General features: G+C 31.7%; 3 protein-coding genes and 1 long non-coding RNA gene across 5 annotated transcripts in view; 2 read left to right on the top strand and 2 right to left on the bottom strand.

Annotated features, from left to right (window-relative positions):
* The first annotated feature begins 5,980 nt into the window (after nucleotides 1-5,980).
* On the top strand, nucleotides 5,981-6,571 carry LOC130898102 (zinc finger BED domain-containing protein 5-like). Its single transcript, XM_057807147.1, has one exon. It carries the CDS (start codon nucleotides 5,981-5,983, stop codon nucleotides 6,569-6,571), a length of 591 nt encoding a protein of 196 aa, XP_057663130.1.
* A 109-nt stretch (nucleotides 6,572-6,680) lies between these two features.
* Nucleotides 6,681-8,091, top strand: LOC130898099 (zinc finger BED domain-containing protein 5-like). Its single transcript, XM_057807144.1, has 2 exons — nucleotides 6,681-7,801; nucleotides 8,016-8,091. The coding sequence occupies exons 1-2, from the start codon at nucleotides 6,681-6,683 to the stop codon at nucleotides 8,089-8,091; spliced, it is 1,197 nt and encodes a 398-aa protein (XP_057663127.1).
* A 2,001-nt stretch (nucleotides 8,092-10,092) lies between these two features.
* On the bottom strand, nucleotides 10,093-12,631 carry LOC130897957 (uncharacterized). Of its 2 annotated transcripts, XR_009059807.1 has the most exons (5): nucleotides 11,722-12,631; nucleotides 11,129-11,433; nucleotides 10,917-11,071; nucleotides 10,687-10,849; nucleotides 10,093-10,631 (listed from the first exon to the last, which is right to left on the bottom strand). It is a non-coding gene; the product is annotated as an uncharacterized LOC130897957 (long non-coding RNA). The 2 variants fall into 2 exon arrangements; XR_009059808.1 differs by having other exon boundaries at nucleotides 10,917-12,631.
* Nucleotides 12,632-13,513: 882 nt separating this feature from the next.
* LOC130897956 (actin-related protein 5) overlaps nucleotides 13,514-18,091 on the bottom strand; it is a 33,967-nt gene continuing 29,389 nt past the window's right edge. The window contains exons 4-6 of the mRNA XM_057806948.1: nucleotides 16,360-16,736; nucleotides 15,004-15,190; nucleotides 13,514-14,160 (exon numbers count right to left, since the gene is read on the bottom strand). Coding sequence (XP_057662931.1) covers nucleotides 13,607-14,160; nucleotides 15,004-15,190; nucleotides 16,360-16,736 — 1,118 coding nt within the window. The 3' untranslated portion in view covers nucleotides 13,514-13,606. The remainder of the gene's footprint in view (nucleotides 14,161-15,003; nucleotides 15,191-16,359; nucleotides 16,737-18,091) is intronic.

Below are 18,091 nucleotides of genomic sequence, written 5' to 3'. Positions count from 1 at the left end.
GAAGTATGAAGATATTCAACATTTAAAAGAGTTTTGTCGACCAGAAGCTGCAGTTTACTTTTCCCAGTTGCCACACACATAGAAACAGTAACAACAAAACATTACCATGGAACTGCTGGAAACGATTTTATTACTTCAAAGACACATTTTAAACTTGTGAAATTTGTCAATTTTATCATTTTATTCATTTGATTCAATTTATTTATGTTTATAAGCAATAAATAAAGGTTTTAAACTTTATTTTGGTGCGTAATTCAAAATCCTCATTATTTAATAATCTCTCAGTTTTCAGGGGAATAACTTGATAACTCCGGGAGATATCAAGTTCTTTCTATGACAAATTTGACTTATATTGAGTTTTCGCGTAAAAAGGTAAGTTTTTATAAAATTAAATGGTTGAAAATGAGTATATACGTTTAAAATTAAGTATATAGATAGTTCAACATTTATTTTGCAAACTACAACAAAAATTTGACAAAATACGAGTCTCCAAACTTGTTTTTTGCTCTCCTGAAAAATTTACGCAAAGGCTGTTATCAAGTTCTTCCCCTGAACCCTTCAAATATTAACCGTAGATGTAGATGTAATATCGCACTATTTTACAATGTAAATAAAATAAGGATTAAAGAATACGTACCCATTAATTTCACTTATATATAATTGGAAACGTTGACGGGATATCGGTCGTAATAAAACACAATAAATAGAATGACATAAAACTAGTGTGACATAAAATTAGTGCAGATCGTAATAAATTTTCAACGTTTATTAAAGTTGAACGGTATTTCGATTTTATGTAAGTTAATGTGGAAAAGGCTGATTTATATAAATATGTTGTACAAAATGGCATTAATTTGTTCATTGCCATTTCCGATAGTAGGGGATATTCTGATTTGATTTCTATCCAAAATTCATGCACAGGCACTTGAGAAAATCTGAGTCGCAAGGTAGTACCACTTGTTAATTCGGCAAATTCTTCTTGTGCTTTTAAGTTTAAAAAATTAATTTCTTCCATTTCAATTGAAAATGGATTGCAAACTTTGCACTCAAAATAAGAAATTTTACAACACAGCTTAAGGGTTGAATATAATATTTTAAATAATTTTGGCGCCATCTGTTATTGGTGTAGTTCGGCAACCAAAGCGAAGAAAACACGTAATTCAAGCTACGACGTACAGTAAGAAAAGACATGCTGGCAGCTCTCCACTGCCAACTATTGGTGGCGTCCACCTCGTCAAATGATATCCTCATAGGGTTAACCTATTATCCTATTCTTTATACCAGAGGTGGGGAACCTTTTTACCATTAGCAGCCACATTTAAATTAGGCAGCAATAAGAGAGGCCGCATAAGCTGATTGACCTAAGAAAGTGACTTTTGTGAAATTATTATAGTTTTTCTATAGATTTAACAATTTATTATATTATATAGAAAAAATAAAATATAATACTACAAAATTCTAAATATAATATACAAATAAAATAATATAAAAATATTATAAAAAAATACAAAGATATTTTTTTATTCACTAAGTTAGTGACTTATTTGGCTTTGTTTTTTGTTTGACAGTAATTGTATATTTGGATCAAGCTTGGTAACACACAGCTTTAATTATTGATCCTCTAAATGTGCATCTGTAATTTGCGTTCTTAAATTTGTTTTTATTTTTGATGAGAGAAAAAGTTGTCTCGCAACAGTAGGTACTTCCGAAGCAGGAAAGTAAACGGCGAGCATATTCTGGAAGGCATGGATATTCAACAGCATTTTTTCAGATTTCTATGGGATCCTTTTTAGGGTTAAAAAGGGATTTGATGATACTATCTTCCCCTAAATCAATTAACTCCATATGTAGTTCTGCAGGAGCCTCGGATTATCTATTAAATGTGGTTCATAGCAGGAGCGTGCTCGTCAAAATCAGAAAATCTATTAGTATACTCTTTATTTTCACAGTTCTGCTCATTTAACATTTTAGCTAGCTCCGGGAAGTGTTGTGCAGATATTTCCGATCGACAAAGCAATGTTTTGAAAAATGATAAATTTTTTCTAAACGCTTGGATCTTTTGCCACATATCATAAATATACCTCGTTTCACCTTGCAGGCAAATATTTAAGTTGTTTTGTTTTGTCATCATATCAGACAAAAATGCAAGATTTCTGAGAAATACTTCATCTGATAGATCACAATGTTTTCCTTGTTCTTGATAAAAGTTTGTCGTCGTAAAGACAAAACTTTTATCAAAACCTGTGATATCAATTTTTTCAAGTTTAAGTTTTCCTTTTTTAACAAAGCTACGAATCCTTCTTTTTTGCCTCTCATGGAAGGTGCGCCATCGGTGCAGACACTGACTAAATTACTGACATTCAATTGTAATTTATTACATACTTCTTTAAAGTTTTCGAAAATATCGGCTCCGCGAGTGCTTCCAGTTAGTGTACCAAACGCAAGTAGTTCTTCGTAACATTGAAAATCTTCAGTTATAGCACGAATAAAATATAAAACTTGTGCCGAATCTGTTTTATCAGTGCTTTCATCTGAAGCAATTGAAAAATAAACATCTTCATATTGTATAATTGTATGAAGTTGCTCTATTTCATTTTGCGCTAATTCGTGCTGTCGATCTGTTACAGTTCTTCTGGAAAGAGGTAATTATTGTTTGTATTTGTCGACATTTCTTGGATCTAGCATACTCACTGCTTCAACAATTTCACTAAATTGTTTACCCCTTTTTCCAAGTATATGTGATATTTTATATGTAACAGAAACTGCAGCGGAATTTTGATTTACAAAGGCACTAAAAGATGCTTGCTGATGATGCTTCTCATTTTTCAACTTTTGAAAAGCAGCTTTTCGTGATTCACCTTCTAAAGCGAAATATTTATATTCTTTACGAGTCAAGTAGTGTTTGCATTCGCTTTTTTCAAAGTACTTAAAACTGTATTGCACAACAAACCCATCATTTTATCTTTCTCAGCAGTAAAGAAAAAATCTAACTCCTATTCTATATTAAATGTTCTGTTTTCATCACCTAATTTTCTTCTCTTGCTATTTGACATGATGGATAAAAAAACGAATATCAAATAATATCTTTAACAAAGTGTATACTTTCTAGAAATACAATAAAACCGTGTAACTGTTATAAGCACGCACTGTTAACTACAGTTTGCTGAAGATCGCAACAGGGAAGCGTTGAGAGATGCGAGTCAGAGAAGCCAAAGCAAGGTGTGACACTCAAATGGGAGATCTGAAACCGAGTTTTGTTTACTTCTTTGACAAGGTAGTTGGCGCTGCTAGCGCTAATTTAAATTTTTTTGCAAAGACAATCAGCTGACTAATGAATTGCTCTGTGTAATCGATGATGCACCCAATCAATATCGATGCAAACATATCGTCTGCTAGCATGTGTCTGCTCTGTATGACAAATTTTGCAAATAATATTTTGTAATTTTACTTTATTTTCAAATAAATATTACATAGAACATTATTCGTTTCTTTTAGATTTGTAAATTACATAAACAATGTGGAATTTTCAGTAAAGTGAAAAATTATTTATTTGGATATAAAACAAATATTTCGGCAATACTCTGAAAAAAGCATAATTGATTTCTGAAATTCTGAAATCTCCGAATAAATAATTTTTCAATTACCTGACAATTCTACAATTTTTTAATTCCCAATATTCCTTCTAAATAAAAAAAGAAAAAAAATAAGAAAAAAGAAAACACACACACACACATAAGTCGGTTTTCTTTTCGATTAGTTCATTCTTATTTCGACTTGGGGGCGCTAAAAACTATTTCAAAAATTAACATTGAGTGTCCAAGTCTGAAACGGATGGTCTGTGGGCCAGAGCTTCGCTCATGCGTGTTAGCATCCGTTTAAGACTAGTATTCTGACGTCATCTTACAATATGACTGTCTTTGGCGGGATTTTTCGCGCAACTGTCATGTTAATGTACAATAGTTTTTTGAAACGTACTCTACCATTTTGTACTAGGTGGCAAAGGGCCGCACAAGAAACTCGCGGAGGCCGCAGGTTCCCCACCTATGCTTTATACAATGGTAGAGGTAAGGAGAACCATCTCGGTGTATCGAATGGTGTCTGTTGAAAGGAAGCAAATTAAGGGAGCGCTATAGTAGCAAATAGAAGAATTTTAAAAAGAACGCCACAAACTATTAGAGTAGGATGGTAAATTAAATTCTTTTTTGAAAGTCATACCTATTTCAAAGAAACTATTAATATACAAATTTATTCGCAAATTGTACATAAAATATATAACTGCTAAATTCAAATAATTTCCACTTGCTAAACTTTTGATTATTACTTGGAAGAGCCTTCTTGCATTGAAATAATGATTACTTTCTTGACGTTTGAATATTTTATTAATATATAAAGTAAAATTGCTTACTACATTACATACCATTTTCAGCGACAACTTAGACAACTGACATACATGAAGCTGGCTGCTAACATTTTACCAACTAACACTCCTCCTCGATTAAAATGTTTTTCTCCAACCATCAAAAAATGTTGACATTTTTGTACTATTTTCAGGTGCAAAAGCCATCAATTCCTTTACCGTACATAAATTTGCTCGTTGCTTATCAACACTTTTAATTCTAGGATTAAAATCGCTACTTTTAATCCTTTACCTTGTTTTTAAACTAGGAGGAGTAAATTGAATTTAAGTTGGCAATTCTGATGACTTCTGATTGGTTAGAGGGCAGCCAGTTTCATACCATACTTTTTACACATCTGTGACAAAATACTTGTCAATACCTAACCTAAAAATATTTTGTACTTGTTTTCCGTAAACTTTGTTCATTCTGCATTTCTGGTTATTGTGCATTGCTTTATTTCAACTTAAAAAAAAACAGTTCTTATCAGAACTCATTGTATAACTTTTTGATTAAATACGGATGCTACTCCAAGTACCAGCGGTCTTTCTTCTCCACCAAAAAGACGGAAATTGATAAGTTTGGGTCATTTATCACTAAACAAAAAACAGAGTATGATAAATTTGTATAAACAAATTTTAATTGATCAACCAAAAATCAAGTTACTGCTGTCGTGTCTAAAATTGTTACAACGATGGGTAAGTTGTAGAAAAATTACATTTTTGTATGAAATTAACTTAAAACATTTTTACTTTTTAGGGATTGCGAAATCGACTGTATATCGTACGATAAAAGAATATCGAAGTACGGGAACAATTGTTAGTCCAAAACATTCTGGAGTAATTTCATTCTAACTTGAAACAGTGCATTTTACGAGGAGAGTTTAACATCCCGCGGCTCTTCAATAAAACTTTATGGCAAACCTATTGCAAGTTCTTTACTTACACCGATCCCTGTACAAAATACGAGAGTCAGAAGATTAAAAAAATATATCTCTACAGTAGCCCAAATATTTATTCAGGACGGCACGCGCCTAGATAAAAAGAATAGACTTAATACTTAAGTTTAAGGTGATTTATTTATGCTTTATGTCTCACCGATGAGATCCGCAAGCCGCTTTAGCCTTTGTCTTGATGAAAACCGACCGCCAATATCTACTTATGAGCGCGCAGTCACTTTGATAAAAGCCGCCGCTGAGATTAGACGCTATAGTTGTAAACAAGCGACTTTCGGCTATATAACTTCAAAACAAGTCGAGATTGTTTACACCGCATTTTTTGTATTTCTATTTTTATATCGGCTTTTTATTTATCAAAGGCGCCGACTCGAGTATTTTTAAGAATGTTCGAGATCGAGGCTAGGACTATAAAAGCGACGACCGCGCTTCGACACTCGAGTCAGTCGACGATTAGCGTTCGGAGCTATAATTACCTATTTGCTAGAAACGAAGTTTTTTTTGTTCTACTGCTGTATTCTGATTGTATCAGTTTTGTACATATCTTCTTTGGACTAAACTCTTCTACTCAGTAACGATCGTGCGTTAATTTGACCTCACCACCCTGACAAGTAATTATTAATAAAGAAGAATGGAACGTTGGCTTAAAGGCGTTAAACGTGTTGCAACAACATCTTCTAACGAAGCCGAATGTTCAAAAGCAGTACGCGCGGAGTGTACAGCAATTATCGATGATAATGATGCAACGACGTCAAGTTCCACGGTTTCAAAGGCGAAAAAAAGGAAGTATGATGAATCATATATCAGTTTCGGATTTGTTGATTCCAACGGCTCACCTCTCTGCATGTTATGTAGTAAACTGCTTCCTAATAGTTCCATGGCACCTGCCAAGTTGCGCCGACATTTAGAAACTGTACACCCCGAGTCTAAAGACAAGAATAGAGAATTTTTTGTACGTAAAAAAGAACAGTTATTGGAAAGTCAAAAAACTATGATGCAAGTAACCCAAACTATCAATGAAAAGGTCACAAAGGCATCATATTTAGTTAGCTATCGCATTGCACAAGAAGGTGAAGCGCACACTATCGCTGAGATTTTAATAAAACCATGTGTGTTAGACATAACAAAATGTATGCTCGATGAAAAATCTGCAAAGCATCTTTCTACTGTGCCACTATCAAACGATACTGTTTCACGTCGAATTCATGATCTGGCAAGCTAAGTCAAACAAGAGCTAGTTACACGTCTACAAAAAACACGATTCGTCTTGCAAATGGATGAGCCTACTGATGTCGCTGGTCTGGCTATCTTGCTGGTTATCGTGAGAAGACATGCTTATGTGTTCACCGTTGCCCACAAACACTACCGGAGAAGAAATTTTTACTAAAATAAATATATTTTTTGAAGAAAATAATCTCAGTTGGAACGATTGCATTGACATTTGTACAGATGGGGCCAAGGCGATGACGGGTAAAACAGCAGGAGTCGTGTCACGAATACAAAAAAAAGCACCTAATTGTGATTCCAGTCATTGTCTCCTGCATAGACAAACACTAGCAATGAAGCAAATGCCGTCAAACCTAAACTTAGTAATGGATGAAGCGGTAAAAATTATTAATTTTATCAAATCACGACCACTACAATCCCGATTGTTCTCATTATTGTGTGAAGATTATGGTAGCAAACATAAAACACTGCTGTCCCATACAGAAGTGCGATGGCTGTCTCGGGGTAAAACTCTAACAAGGCTATTTGAACTTAAAGCCGAGTTACAAATGTTTCTTTCAGATACTTCTTTTAATTTGAAAGACCGTTTGTATGATAAAACTTGGTTGTTCCGACTGTCTTTCATGGCGGATATCTTTCAAAAACTGAACGAATTAAATTTATCATTGCAAGGTAAACAGACAACAGTGTTCCAGGCCTGTAACAAAATAACTGCTTTTAAAAGAAAATTAGATTTTTGGATTATTTGCGTTAGTAAGAGAGAAATAGAAAGCTTTACGTTACTCAGTGAGTTTGTTAGCGACAACGACTCAGAAATGTTTCAAGATGATGTATTTGAACAATTGGTCCAATATCTCACTTCGATGCGCGCATCTTTTGAGAAGTATTTTCCCGAAGAACAGAATACAAAATTGAAACTGAATTCATGGATTCATAATCCTTTTTTACCCACCTTGCAAAAGCCCAAAAGTATGTCAAATGAGATATATGAATCTCTTTTAGAAATGTCATCAGACACAAGTATGGAGTCATTGTTCAAAACGACATCTCTCAACGATTATTGGTGCAGAATCCGTGATGAATACCCAATGCTTGCCAAAATGGCTCTGAATATTCTTCCATTTCCAACAACATATTTGTGCGAAACAGAATTCTCAACCTATGCAGCCACGAAAACAAAATACCGGAATAGACTGGACGCCGAACCTGATATGAAACTTCAACTGTCTTTTATCAAACCTGATATCAACCAATTAATGAAAAATAAAAAACAGTTTCATACCTCCCATTAGTTATTTTTTTTTTCTTTTTTAATATCTTCTATTTCTATTATTATACTTGTTATGTAAGTAAGTAATAAGTATATGTTACATTCTACGTTTATTTTATTATGCTTATTAATAAAGAATATACTTTTAGAGACTATTGTTTTATTGTAGGTTTCCGTCAAGTATTTCGCTTTCCAAAAGGGTTCCGTCACTAAAAAGTTTGAGAGCCGCTGCCTTACAACTTTGAATATGCTTTACAAGCTTTCGAATAAATATGTATTCATCATCGGGAACTAACATTTTGGTTGTATATGTAAAATAAAGCAAGAATAATTCAGGTAATTTTAAATTTTGTCAATTATTGTTAATACATAAAATACAATTACGACAAAATTTCAATCTAGAAGATAAAAAAATTATTTGTAGATTTGTAATACAATTAATCATTTTATCATGCTTTTACACAACATATAATTTGAGATAATTTTCAAGCATACAACTAAATTAAAAAACAAAATTGTATCAAAAATTTGTTCTAAGAACAAGTTGGCCAACGTGATTTTGTTGAATCATACATTTATTTGAAATTATAGTTTAGAGCAAAAATAAAAAAAAACATAAAGAAGCACTACATAATTGAGCAAAATTAATAAATTTGTACTTACGGAAGACAATAATTTCACATTAGGATCACAAAAACTGTGAGATATGAAAAAATATTTGAATTTGTTCACTAACTAACAGACGCCTTCTTAGTCGTGTCAGGAGAACAATGAAGAGAAAGAAGGCGGAAGAGGATACTTCGTTGAAGTACATTGATTTCCGCCCGCTAGACGGCGTCAATGTTGTTTACAAAATGTACTTGGATGAAGCTGGAACAAAAAAGGCGTCTGTTGTTATACGGTTTATTATTACTTATCACAATAGTGCTTTTTAAAATTTCTCTTTCAATTTTACCCATATATAATAATTTCAAAAATTAACATTTTAAGCAAATATCCTAATTTTTATTTGAATATAACTTGGAACTTATAGGGTGAATCAATACCGATAAAAAAGTTAATGAAAATCTTTTTAACGACAAAATAAAAATTGTCCTTTCTTCTATTATAAATTCGAAGCAATAATGGTGTTTTTCTAGACCTTGGTCTCAAGACCAATATCTGGAAACAAGGATGATTTTTTTAAATATCTCCATATTTTCAAATTTTCTAACGTTAACCCCTTTGTTATTAAAATGGAAAAAATATCTTGCACCTCTGATTCCATTCGAATATCACGCAGGTATTTTTTTTAAATCAGGATCTCAAAAAAGGTATCAGTTTCTCGAAAAAAATGTATTAAGGGAGAAAAAGTGATGAAAATTGAATTTTCTGTGAAACCATGGCTCAGACTCAAAAACTAATATAATTTTCGAAATTTCCATGATAAAATAAATCATATCATGTCATTTTTTACATATTTTCACTCTATAGGTACAAAAATTCTCAATTTTTGCAGAAAACCGAATAATTTTCTTAAAAATTGATAAGCGAAGCAACAATGCTCAAATTCGAAAAATGATGTGATTTTCGGAATCTCCAAGGAAAAATACATGATACCACACATTTTTTTCGATACTTTTCTTTTTCTGATGGGATTAGATAGCTGTTTTTAAAAATATCAAATTTGTATATAATTTATTTAGTCTCACCCTTAAGGAGAGGCAACCAATCATACACAATGTTTGTTGAATAACACGAAAAAGACTATGATTAGTTTCCGGCATCGCTCGATAGACGGCGACAAAATCGTAAAGGATAAGTAAAAGGATTGAGGTATGGAGTGTAGAGAAGGAGGAACGTCTCTGGGTTAAAAAATGTGAGCTGATTTTTGATGGGTAAATAGGTGGCGCTGATAATAGAGGGTATTCGCTTGAATTTTACGCGCTGATTTGAAAATAACTGTATAGTAATGCTTTAAATAATGCACCGTGATAATGAAATTAGTAGTATTAAAATAATGAAACGATTAACAAAACAGAATCTCGTTAAATTAACTTTATTATTTAGCTATTTATTTGGTTTAGATAATACATATATTCTAACATGAAAAAAATATAGAATCATGTAACAATAATGAAATAGTATAAAAAAAACATTTTGCTTGATTAAAATAAAATATTGAATTTTATCCTTAACTAATATAATAATTATAGCGATATAATTAGATCAATAAAAATAATAGAGTAAAAAAAATATTTCGGTTCATAAAAATAAAATATTGAACTTCATTAGCAACTAATATAATAGTTATAGTCATATAAAAATATCAATAAGAATAATAAAATAATTGAAAATAAAACATTTTGGTTCATAGAAATAAAATATTGAACTCTATCCGCAACAAATATAATAATTATAGTTTTGTTAAAATATCATTGGTAATTAGCTTATGCAAGCAGGTACAGAAATATATCAAGTATTATTTTATCTATGCTAGTCGTATAACGGGTTGTGGATATGACAGGCGCTATAAAAACACTTAAATTAGGAATCAAACAAGAAAATTGGATTTTCACGAAAATCGTTGCCCAAACTCAAGAGTGCAAGCACTTTTAAATCCAGAATTATTTGGTTTTGTTCAGATTCTATTTTCTTCAACTAATACCGACTAACTCAATGTACTCTACATCCAAAAAGGTACAGTCAACCATCAAACTTCATCTCTCACTACTAATCTAGTAACTTTAGGACCGATTCCTGTACAGTCTCTCCCAAGGATGATGGGTAACTTTGAATTTGATTGCTACAATGTAAAATTATTTGCATTTTTGTCCAGTTTTCGTCATAAGTTCACTTACTGAAGAATACATTCTTTGTAAAATCCTTCTCAAGTTCCTCCTGTATAATATTGCATATTTTTATGTCAATTAATTGAATTGAAGCTGCTGCTTTGACTTTAACTAGAACTTTATTATTGATACATTCATATAGAGCAAACGCATCTTCTGCAACGCTCATTGACTAGAAAATATGATTGGTAATAATTGTAATTTCTTTTGTGTTTGTTTCTCCATATGCGTATACAAACCTCTGCACTCAAATAATAATTGATACAATCAATGGATGGCTTGCATATATCTCAGATTGGTTCTCGTTTATGGTAGGTACACACTATACCAATAGACAATCCTACAACCCCCTCCCACAAGCAAAATATAGGTCTATCTAAAGGTCCGTCCGTCCCTACAAAATATAATATAATAGTTCTAAATAAACAAAGAATCTTATTATTAAACTTACATTTTTTTCCAAAGATATTTAAAAATGCTAGATACACATTTGTTTCGGGTTCACAAACATTATTTTCTCTTTAAATTCCTCAGTAGCTGAAATTAATCTAATAGATCCTTCTGTGTAACACCGACTTTAATGTGAGAAATGTGTGAATTATTCCAAGCTTCTACTATTAAATACAATTTTCCTCGAGCATTGAGATGTATGTCCCAAAGATTTCATTTGCCTTAGTTGTAAGAACTCTACTTTCTACTATCTAAAAACAAAACTGCTGAAAATGTCCTTTCTTTCTTCAACAATCTATGCGTGATCTGTGGAAATACTATAACATTATGATATTGTACAACATATTGATGCAGCTTGGAATGAAGTGAACCTGAGCTGTATGGACGGAGTTTGGAGAAACAGTTGATCTAATGTGGTAGAGGCACCAAGCAGACATTTGTGAAGGCATAATACTATAAGGGAGGTGGTTGAAAAATCGCTGTTAAGAGCTTGGAAGTATTGCAAATAAATGGAGAAAGAAAGTTATCAAGTGTAATCTAAGAGGCACTCACATAATTGTGAGTGTTGGCGAAAACAATATATTCAGTACCTACGTTGCTTGAGTCAAGAATGAAGTTCCTATCTTGTAACGGATATCCTCATATCAGTGCAGTGGTTAAATGTCTTTTTAAGGTCTCGAACTTGCTCATTGTCTCTTGAGTTGTGCTTTTGGATTGCATGATTTTATATGTTCGACTTTCTTTTCCTCTGCTGGAATGTCTCGTGTTCTTGAATTTCCTTGCAATCTTTTTCCCTAATTCCTTAATTTTCTCGTCCATCGTTGTCATTTTATTCTCCATATTCGATTTTAGGGGTGAAATGTCATTTCCAACTTCAACGGCAATGTCAATTTTTAATGATAAAATATCGGCAGAAGTATTCATAGTTGAAATACGAGTATTCTTATCCAAATTGACGGAAATATTGTTTTTCAAAGTCAAAATATCGTCCTTTTTCGAAATCTTCTCATCCATTTTAGTAGAATCATCGTTTTTAATTTCAGAAATTAACAAGATCAAAATGAAAGACTGTGAACAGAAATGTTTCTAAATCAAAGCTGTCACTTACGTTACCAATGCCACTTTGAATCTCTCGAATTCCCGAACGTTTCACACGATTATTCTGTGTTTAGTTCTGTCACTCTTAGGTCACCTAGTCTCATAACCATGTTTATTTCACTATTTACTTATAATACCAGACCTGTCAACAATGTGAATGAGTTTTAAAAACAATTCACATTGTAATTCTTGGAAATTTGCATCCGACGCTCCCACCAAATTTTAGATCCATTATCATAATTAAACAGGACCAGCTTCACTGTCAATGACGTCGACGAATTCGTAATACGATAAAAAATAAAATTGTATTAATAAACCAAGTATTAGAAAACACACATTCAATTATATATATTAAAAAATTCTTTAAACGGAATCAAATACTTGAAAATGAAAATTTTTAGAAATTGTTCACATACATAGGAACGAGTAATCAATGATAAAAAAGACCTAAATAATATAAGTAAAATTGATAGTTCTATTTTATAAATTATCATGCAACTATGAATGGTTTGATTGATGGCAGCTACATATTTTGAGATATAAAAACTAAGGAAAAATTATTATCTCTTGTTCAAACAGATTTCTATTTCGATTTTATTTTTATTTTCATATTCATGTAGGTGATCTATTGATTAATATATACACCTCCAAAAGTCTTGCCCCCCTTGTTTATTTGTCACATGTTTATTTTAATTTCAGCATTTGTTGTTTACAAATACCTTCTTATCTTATCATACAAATAAAAGCAATTAGGAAGCAAAAACTGGCTTTCGTATGAAAATATTCAGAATTTTGTAAGAGAAGTCAGTTTTGAATTGTAGTGTGTATAGAAAGTATTCGTTGAAGTTTGTCTAAGATTGTGGTCCTACACCAAGAAGGTTTCTCAAATCATGAGATTGCTAGGCGTTTAAATATGCCGCGAACTTCGATAAGGCGTGTAGTGTCCTTTTTCAAGAAACTGGTGGCGTTGCACGGCCGGTGTCTGGACGACCTAGAGTGACTTCAGAGAGGGAAGATCAGTATATGGCTAATTTCACTCAAAGAATCCGAAGAATAACGGTAACAGCCCTTCGAAGTAATTTTTTGCATACCTACCAAAGAGTAATTTCGAGAAGTACCATAAGAAGGAGGATACATTCCTTAAATCTCAGGGCAAGAAGACCTTTAAGGGTACCTAGACTTCTACCTCGACATAGAGCTGAACGTCGCCAATGGACCGAAGAGCATCGGAATAGCTTCTACTACTGGCTTCTATAAAACTACACGTTTTATAATATATACGTTGTAATTAATTTAAGAGACAAATGTATTTTTTTATTTAAAATCTAACATGTATACAATGAAATTGATGACACTGATATAATAAACAACAGTTGAATCATTAACAATCAACATCAACGGTAATTTCTTTTGGTGTAGGATAATATCTATTTGATGCTTTATGGGTTTTGAAATATTCTGGACCACATTCCTCATACATGGATTTAGTCAATAAATTCTTTGTGTAATCGCCTCTCATTGCAAATTCCTTGGCACCATACCAAGCAGTCAAACTACAATTTTCCATAATATTAACATTAACCTCGGACTTGAAAGGCCTTATCGAAATTAAATCGTTTAAAATACGTTCTTTGAAACCTTTCAGAGAACCTAAACCACCAGTGATAATAACGTTAGCTGCTAATTTCAATTGATCTTCTTCGTTGAACAAAGATAAAACATAACCAATAATTTCAGAGAGACCAGCTTCTCCCGAACCTGACATATATGGTTTAAATATGAGTTCTGGAGCTCTAAAACGCTCAATACCAACATGGAGCTGATGCATTTCGTCCACATTTACACCTTCTTCAAATTGTGATGGTTCATGTGCTCTTATAACTTCTTCTAGTTCCAGAAGCTTTTCATTTTCTGCCTCGCTGTCAGAATCTCCCCCTTAAAAATGAAGGTTGAAATAAGTATAATACAATGTAACTATGAATTAACTGTCATGTATTGCAACTTCTTAGGGGCGTCTGTTAGAGGGTTAATTGGTCATTTTGCCTCTAATTTTATGAACTTTCGAAACCGAGGTTTGTATTTCCTGGAACATGCTTCAGTCAGTATTTAAAAGAGTTTTCTGTGGCTTCCCAAATAATAAAATGCCATGTTATTTATACTGTTCTTTGCAGAAATGGAATTAGACTGTATCTAATACGATATATCAACAAACGTAAGATAGACAGTAGCTCCATAAACAGCTTGACAACTGTAACTAAAGTCGGGCAACTGAATGATACTTGATAAACTCGAGAACATTTTACTATCTAAGTCTCATGAATTAACAACTTCAATCTGATCTAAAAAATCTAGCCAAAATGTTGCAATGTTTCCTGGTAGGTGTCATTTCAATCCAGTTTACAATTCCAGACAAAAACTTACATAAATATAAGTTTAGGCTTCACTATAATCAGATTTATTAATCTCAGACAGTCAAACAATTGAGCTGCTCCTTCTAAAACTGAAAATTTTTGATTTTCAGATAATACGAGTTATCATTTCTTTTTCCCCTTTTATCGACAAGGGTTATGAAAAATACTTTATATATCTATAAGAAAACTACATCCTTTGACATCCATATAATAGTATATAGATTGAATCCAGCTTTTTGCGAAATGTAACTGAGGTGAGTTTAGATCGTTACAACCAGTTATAAGGTTCGCAATCAGACAAAGGCCATTGATATTTAGTACTTAATTTAGGAGGATGAAAATAAAACCTGAATAAAGTTATACTCACCATCTTTGCTAATAGTCTTATAAATATCCCAATCCTCATCTCTTAATCCAAAATCATCATTTCCTTTTTCTTTTCGTGCCAACTGAGATATTATTCTCATTCTCTCTTGACCTGCTGCAGTTCTTCTTTTGAATATATCTTGTTTACGTTGTTTACGTGTAAGTTTTTTGTTAATAATATCTTGTCTCTGAAAAAACATAGAAATATTTCAATAATTTATTTTGATATATATATATATATATGATGATTATTGATGAATACAAATTTAAAGTTATAAACAAAAAACTACCTTATATTCATTTGTTTAAAACTTTCTTAATCGATCAATTAGTAGTATCTTGGTTAGGTTAGGATTGATTTTGGGGACAAATAGTAACTGATTTCTTTGACGACATATCATCCATCTCATAATCTGTTAAAAATGAATAATCAAAAATCTATTTGTTAGAATCCCACATTATATTGAAAATATTTGTGCTTTTATTTCTTAAACTTTCTTATAACATGTAAAGTGTTTTTCGAGAACATCTTGATGCAATAAATTCATCTCAAATGCAGATTATTAAGTGGGAGAGATTTTTTTGGCAAATTGAACAAGAAATTAATTATCTAAATATACGTGAAAGGTTCCTGATTTTTAGTGTTTACATGGCTGAATTTATGTTTTAAATATATCATGTTCTTACTAATCCATTATTGGAAAAACCGGAAGTACTGATTTTCAACATCTGGATACTCTATAAATGAATACCATGATCTCGAAAATGATCTATCTTTATTTTTCACTTCCTCACAAAATGATCCAATTATAGTTATTTCTATCATCCATGTTTCCTTGAAAGAAATCCCATTTTCAGCATTCACTTCACAACAACCTTCACTTGTTTGTGTCGTCATCGTTCGACTGGATATAATACAATAGTTTTGTAAAGCATCACGTTTGCAGTCACTTAAATCTACCAAATTCCAAAACCCCTCAAAAATATCTTTCATTTCTTCGCTTAATATCATTTTTAATAATTTTAATTAAATTAAATTAAATTAATTAATCAATTTAAAGTTAAAAATTCTTCCTTTTTTGAACTAAATGGCCTTATCGTATGTGTATTGTTTTTGAAGGAATTATAGCAATTATAATTCAGAAACTGTGTAGTTGAGAAAAAATTATTAAAAATTTATATAAATGTCTTGACTCAAGGAACTCAATGATTAAAATTTAAAAAATGGTGATTGACATTAATGAAAAAAGGTCATCTCAAATGAATTGACAGAAGGACATTGGCACATCAGCATTGCACATTTTATTGTATACAAGGAAATTCATTTTTTTATTGATAGAAAAAATTGTACACTTGCCATTTTTTTAACATTATCCAAGAAGGAATGTAATGCACTGTCATTCTCAAACACCATTTTTGAATTCTTGGCTTGCTTAATAGGTGGTTCTTCAATATCATCTATATTAGTTGAAGCTAATATTTTTTGTTTAGTTTTCTCAATTCTTGCGTTCAAATTTGCAACTGTTTTTTGCAAATCTTGTACGCTTTTTAATTCATATTCAGACAATATCTGATCAACTTCCTCCTTTTCAGCCCCAAAATCAATAATCTCTTGGAGTTCTAAGAACTGTTTCAATTTATCTTGATCTTCAGCAAGCCGTTCTTCTCGCTTCCTTGCATTTATTTCTGTTAACCGTCTGGCCAGCTCACGTTTTCGCTCTTTTTGTTGTTCTACTACAAAATAGAAATGTATTGAACGAATTATTTAAACAAAATTATAGATTGAATTCGTTGAAGATATTTTTTGTCTTGAGCTTATATTTACCTTGTACTGAATATATAGCAAGTATAGAATCTACTATTATATATAAATCAGATGAAATTAGAGCTGTAGTTAATGCTATCAGTAATCATAAAAAACATCATCATAATTAAACTAAAAAATCAATAAAGTTCCAAAATATATCGGAACAAGAATTGAAAAAACTAGATGATTCTTCAAATGCAATTCTCAAATCACAATTATAAAACCAGATAAAAATAATAAACTATTGATAATGGACATGAATAATTACAATGATCAAATGATGGTGTTACTGAACGACAAAAATATTTCTTAAAGAATCAAAACAGATAAAACTAATATTCTTTGAAATAAAAATAACACATTCATTCAAAAAATTAAAACAATGGTTCGATTGATACAATTGATTAAAAATCATTACAAATACTTAATGCAATACCACCAAAACTATATAGAAATTACAAAAACCCAACATTCCAAATGATTTAATAGCAATGTTTTAAAATAAAAATGGAATTCAATTGAACAACATACATCCCTTAGTTGCAATGAATTTCGAAGGTACAATGCATGTCCAAAGAAATAATTATTTTCAATACCGAGTCAATTTCTAACAACATCTAAATGGTTGCACAATTCTCGACGTATCCCAGTTTGAAGCCATTATCAAGACAGGGGAGGGTGTAGGGTGGTTATTCGTTCATTAATAAGAAGTGATCCGGTTCAGTGGTCCCAATCCAGCTACTCCTCGCAACTAATCACCCCCAATTAATTATTTCAAGTACATGTTAATATTATTATACTTTCATACATATTTTTCACATTATACATTGACTATATTTCCAGTCCCCGATGATGAATACATAAGTATTCGAAAGTTCGGTATATAAATTGAAAAGCGTATACTTTGGTATTCAATTGTCAAAATTCCACAACTAAAAAGTTCATAAACTAGTTGTCAAAGATTTCGTTTCGGTTGACATATAAATATGAGGTGATACTTTCAAACCATGTCAAGAGCTTATGGGTAATTAGCTTATTTAGAAATAAAATGATGATTTAAAATTATACCCAAAATGGAGAAAGAAAATAACAGTTTGCTCTTACAATGTTGAAAAAAAGGACATTCTTCCCACTTTTCTATTATTATTATTATCAAACATATAGAAAAAATATAATACGCCAGGAACAAACAATCAACAATATAGGCGGGGAGCCGGTAACACTGAAAGTCCCGTCATAGCGGAATAAAAACTTTTTATTTAAATAAATAGAACGTAAGTAT

The sequence above is a fragment of the Diorhabda carinulata genome, chromosome 9 (genome assembly GCF_026250575.1).
Source record: "Diorhabda carinulata isolate Delta chromosome 9, icDioCari1.1, whole genome shotgun sequence".
In the NCBI taxonomy this organism is placed as follows: domain Eukaryota; kingdom Metazoa; phylum Arthropoda; class Insecta; order Coleoptera; family Chrysomelidae; genus Diorhabda; species Diorhabda carinulata.
The sequence above is the reverse complement of the archived record's forward strand: the minus strand, read 5'-3'. Positions and strand labels throughout refer to the sequence as shown.